Source organism: Bison bison, unplaced genomic scaffold (assembly GCF_000754665.1).
Source record: "Bison bison bison isolate TAMUID 2011002044 unplaced genomic scaffold, Bison_UMD1.0 scf7180017851247, whole genome shotgun sequence".
In the NCBI taxonomy this organism is placed as follows: domain Eukaryota; kingdom Metazoa; phylum Chordata; class Mammalia; order Artiodactyla; family Bovidae; genus Bison; species Bison bison.
In genome coordinates this window covers 5050-10218 of record NW_011481820.1, presented here as the reverse complement: position 1 = coordinate 10218, position 5169 = coordinate 5050, and the positions used below count along the sequence as shown (strand labels likewise).

The 5169-nt window shown below is 61.3% G+C and overlaps 1 protein-coding gene across 1 annotated transcript in view; it reads right to left on the bottom strand.

Moving 5' to 3' along the window:
* Nucleotides 1-5169, bottom strand: part of LOC104996184 (mucin-6-like) — a gene marked incomplete at both ends in the record, with an annotated part of 10266 nt that overhangs the window by 173 nt on the left and 4924 nt on the right. The window contains 9 exon segments of the mRNA XM_010850326.1: nt 524-674; nt 807-956; nt 1280-1382; nt 1477-1510; nt 1880-1918; nt 2753-2880; nt 3147-3509; nt 3901-4056; nt 4378-4649. Of these exon segments, the coding sequence (XP_010848628.1) occupies nt 524-674; nt 807-956; nt 1280-1382; nt 1477-1510; nt 1880-1918; nt 2753-2880; nt 3147-3509; nt 3901-4056; nt 4378-4649 (1396 nt within the window).

Genomic DNA, 5169 nt, shown 5'->3' with positions numbered 1-5169 from the left:
GGGTGTAGGGGGCAAGTGGGCCCAGAAGTTCCTTCCTGGAGAGTAAGCCTGCTGAGCTCAGGCAGGGCGACCCCCGCCACAGGTGGGGTGCAGGGTCCCTTAAGACGAGGGTGTCACGGGAGAGTGGTCCTGAGCTAGGAGCGGGGCAAGGGCCTGCAGGGGAGGGGAGGGGAGGGCCTGGGGCCACAGCAGTGTCCCTGCTGGGCCCAGACTGATGTTGGGCCAGTCCCGTGGACCAGGAGTGGATCTGGGGGCTCTGAACGCGAGGGCGTGGGAGCCAGCAGGAGTCTTCGTGAGCCTTCGTGCTTTGACCAGTGCGTTTATTTGTCACCCGTTCACCGGGGCTGTGGGGCACAGCGCCTGGTGCCCCCTCCCCAGGGTGAGCTTTGTCGGCAGGCAGCTGGGGTGCTCCTCCCCCTTTGCTTCCCTCTGTGCGCCGTGACCTGTGTCTCTCCCCGATCCTCTGCTCGGGGGCCCGGCCTCCCAGGAGCCCGTTCTGGACGGCCTTCCTTGCTGCTCTCACCCCGGGTCCTGGTCCCAGCAGGCCTGGAGGCTGTGTGCACGAGCCGTGGGCGTGCAGGCAGTGCCCTGTGTGGCCCCGGAGGCCAGCCAGTCCAGTGCAGCCTGCTGGGTCCAGTCGGGCCTGCAGAAGCCCCCCTGCACCTCCTTTCTCTCTGGGGGCCCAGGCGAGCCCCCTCGGAGGCTCTCGGAGGCCGCGGCTATGCCTCGGGAGGGGCTGCGGGGCCCAGCGTGTCGGGGCGGTTTTGTGGATGCAGCTCTAGTCTCCGCAGCGCCGGCGGCGGCACGCACAGCTGCTGAACACTTGCACCGTGAGCACCAGCTGCTGCCCCCGCACCTCAGGGTCCGTGCAGGGCAGCATGAGCTGCTCCTCGTAGGAGCTGACGGGGTGGCAGCAGCTGCAGATGGTGGCCACTTGCATGGTGTTGGTGTTGAAGCTGCAGAGGAGCAGTGGTGGAGCGTGCGTCAGGGCAGCTGCCTCAGGGTGCCCCTCCCGGGCCCTTGGAGAGGTGGGCGCCAGGATCCCAGCCTGGGCCTTCAGGCAGGGGCTGGCTCCCGTTTCTGAGCTCCCCTGCTCCCAGCAGGTGTGGCGCAGACAGGTGTGTGTGTGGGGGCCAGGGTGACCTGACGGGGCGGCACGCTGCTGGGGCTGGGAGCTCTCGGTGGATCTTCCCTAGCTTCTGTGAGAAGTGCCTCTGTTGGGCAGGGCGGGCTCCCAGCCCAGGACCCGGACAGGTGCTGCACAGGGCCGATGGCTCACCTGGCCGAGGAGGTGCACACACCCTCGCAGCGGGTCACTGTGATGTTGGCCGTGCACCCCTGGTAAGTGACTTCTTCCTCAGACACCTTCACGCTGCAGGCCCCTGGGCGTGGAGAGGCAGGCGTCAGACAGCAACCCCGGGGCATGGCCTCTGGGGGCTCCGCACCTGGCCCCCTCGAGAGCAGGAGCTGACGTACCTGGCTCTAGGACGGGGGTTTTTAACCCCTTGTTCTGCGGCACAGTGGGTGGTGCTGGCTCCGCTGAGGGAAGGCTGCCAGCTGCCTGACTGCTTAGATGATCTGAACGGGGCCACTTGGGCACCTGCCCACAGTGGTGTCTCTCCTGGGTCCCCACCCTGGGCCCCGGGCCATCTCCCCTTGTCTGAGCCCCACCAAGGTCAGACCTCACAGCTTTGTGTAGAAACAAAGCCTAACGTTAAGTCTCTCGTTGTGTTTTTTCTTACTGAAAACTGGCTGCATTGGATGTCCCTTAAGGTCGAGGGTTTCTCAGAGGGTGAGGCCGATTCCAGCCCTGGCCCTGGTGGAGCCACGCTCAGCCCCCAGCCTCCCTCGCCACCTTCCCTCCCGGCCCAGCACCAACCTGTGGGCGGAGCTGTCTCTGATCTGCTGGTCTCAGTACCTGTGAGAGGGATGGGGTAGGTGTCAGTGTACCCCATGGGAACAGATGGTATCGCACGAACTCCCTGCAGCGGTCTGTGCTATTGGGGGCGGGCTGGATGTGGACCGGCTGTGAGCTCTGCCCTGCATCCATTGCAGTGGACAGGCCTGGGTGCCCGTCAGAGAACTGCCAGTGTGGGACTTGAGTGAAAAAGGGAAGACTGCACAGTGGCTCTCCCCTTCCCACCTGCCCGCATGTGAGGCCTGCCTGTGGCTTCACGCCTTCCTGCCTTGCTTTTCACTGGAGGTGAGGTGAGAGGCTTGGCAGGGACAGAGCTCGGGGTGCGTCCCCATGGTTCCCATTGCCCCCGCCCTCCTCTGCTCCATCTCCTGCTCCTGCTCTCACCCCACACTCTGGTCTCCTGCTCAACAGGCAGCCTCTCCCTGGTCCTCGTCCCTCAAGAGAGCAGGCTGCCTGTCAGTGCCATCCTGCAGTGGCAGGTGTCCCACTGCGGGAAGCCTGGGGATGCATGCCATGCAAGGGAGAGGCATCCCTGGAGGACAGGGGGCTCGGGCAGGTCTCGAGCAGGAAGGCAGAGCAGAGCTGGAGGCACCTGCAGCACTGAGGCCTGGGCACCCCAGCCACTAGTTCCAGTTCAGCCCCTGGCAAGCACCTGAAGTGAGCTGTGTGTGTGCTTTCTGTAACCTGGGTGAGGCTGGCCAGGCTGGAGTTCATTGACCTGGCCAAGAAAGGCCGAGGAGAGGCCCAGAGGACATGTGAGCAGCATACAGCAGAGGGCAGGATGGAGAGGGGGTGGGGGAGCTGTGGCCCTGTCCTTCCAGACACCCCCAGGACATGGCTGAAGCACCAGAGCTTGGAGACCTGGGGTGGCACGCCAGGGCTGGCCAGAGGCTGCGGCTGCAGCTCCAGCTGGTTGTGCATGACCCCAAGTCTGCTCGTGGTCCTGTGCTGCCCGACCGTCCCTAGGCAGGGCAAGTGATAGCTTTAGAGGGGAGAAACATACACTTGCTGTGAGAGCCGGACCAGCCTCTGTGGGTGTGGGCAAGGCGTGATGGGGTGCAGCAGAGGTTGGGGGAGAGGCAGCACCCACAGGGTCATCAGGAGGTGTGAGGGGACAAGAAAAGGCGGGGATCCAATGGGAGTGGCCCAGAGTGTTGTCCAGAACACACAGACAAGGCTGAGAAGTGTGCCCCGTGGGTCATGAGGTGGCTGCAGAGCTGTCACTCACCTGCAGAGCTGGGAAGAGATGTGATGAGAGAGGAGATGGACTGGCTCTCAGTGGACACAGACCTGGTGGTGGGGAGGGAGGAGCTTCCGTGTGCAGTGATGGAGCTGGCTAGGAACACAGTAGTCTGCAGCCTGGTGGTACTCGGCTGTCTGGTGGTGAGGTTGGTGGCTGGAGAACTTGGGACGGCTGTCACCCCCAGTGTAGAAGACAGGAGGCCGTGGGTGGGGGTTTGGGTGGTGAGAGAGGTGGACTGGGCGGTGGTGGACTGAGAGGATGGGACAGAGGAAGTGGGACTGCTGACCGTGGTCCGGGGTGTAGACAGGATGACCGTACTAACAGTGGGGGCAGGGGACAGGGTGGGAGCTGATGGAGGTGACAGGGAGGCCCTGATGGGTGTGGAGGCGGCTGGGGAAGGGGGGCTGGTTGGCAGGGACGCTGTTTGTGACATGGTCAGAGGTGCAGAGGGCGAGGGACTGTGTGGAGCTGAGCTGACGCTTGGGATGCTGTGTGAAGTGGAGACTGCAGAAGGGGAAGGGGAAGACGATATCAAAGGAGAGGTGTTCGAGGACCCGTGAGGAGGAGGAGAGGAAACAGTGGGCAAGGAGGAGGGGATTGGGACAGTGGAAGAAGAGGGGTAATGGGGAAGAGTCGACACAGAAACAGAAGTGGTTAAAGGACTTTGGCTTGGGTTCAGAGAAGCTGGAGAAGACAATGGAGAGCTGAAGCTAGAGCTTTGTAGTGGTGCTGTGCTGACTGAGCTCTGGGTTTGTGTGGTCCCTGTTGTGGTCTTTGTGAGTGGCAGGGTTGTGGGTGTGGTGCTCCCTATTGTTGTTGTCAGCAGTGGGGATATGGATGTGGGTGCCGTGGATGTGACCGGGACGTGTGTCAATGGCATTGGGGTGCCAGTAGGCTTTGTGGTGGAGTAGGTAGCATGGGACTCAGTTGGGGTGATGACTTGGTGAGAGGTTGAAGTCACAGATGTTGACACATGGATGGGAAGGGTCTCTGGATGTGATGGGGTGGAATGGGTGGTGGTGGTCCGGAAGGATGTTCCTGTTGGCAGAACTGTTGTGTGAGAGGTGGTGTGGACAGAAAAGGTGGCACTGGAGTGAGTGGTGAATGGAGTGTGTGGCCCAGTGGGGGCAGCTGTTGTGGTGTGTGTCACGGGTGTTCCAGTGCCTCTACTGGTAGATGGAAGGGAGATAGTACTGAGCAGTGGAGAAGTGGTTACAGGGAGGATGGTTGAAGTAGAATGTGATATTGGGGCTGTGGAGGTTGTTATTGTGCTGACCAAGTTTTGGGCTTGAGTGGTCCCTGTTGTGGTCTTTGTCAGTGGTGGGACTGTAGGTGCAGTGGTCTTTGTCAGTGGTGTGGCTGTGGATGTAGTGGTCTCTGTGGTGGTCTTTGTCAGTGGTGTGGCTATAGGTGTGGTGGACCCTATGGTGGTCTTTGTCAGTGGTGTGGCTGTAGTGGTTTCTGTTGTGGTCTTTGTCAGTGGTGTGGCTGTGGTGGTCTCTGTGGTGGTCTTTGTCAGTGGTGTGACTGTGGGTGTGGTGGTCTCTGTCAGTGGTGTGGCTCTGGGTGTGGTGGTTTCTGCTGTGGTGGTTGTCAGTGGTGTGCCTGTGGGTGTGATGGTCTTTGTCAGTGGTGTGTCTGTGGTGGTCTTTGTCAGTGGTGGGGCTGTGGTGGGTTCTGTGGTAGTCTTTGTCAGTGGTGTGGCTGTGGGTGTGCTGGTCTTTGTCAGTGGTGTGACTGTGGGTGTGGTGGTTTCTGTCAGTGGTCTGTCTGTGGGTGTGGTGGTCTCTGTCAGTGGTATGGCTGTGGGTGTGATCTCTGTTGTGGTCATTGTCAGTGGTGTGGCTGTGGGTGTGGTGGTCTCTGTCAGTGGTGTGACTGTGGGTGTAGTGGTTTCTGTGGTGGTCTCTGTCAGTGATGTGACTGTGGGTGTAGTGGTTTCTGTGGTGGTCTCTGTCAGTGGTGTGACTGTGGGGGTAGTGGTTTCTGTGGTGGTCTCTGTCAGTGA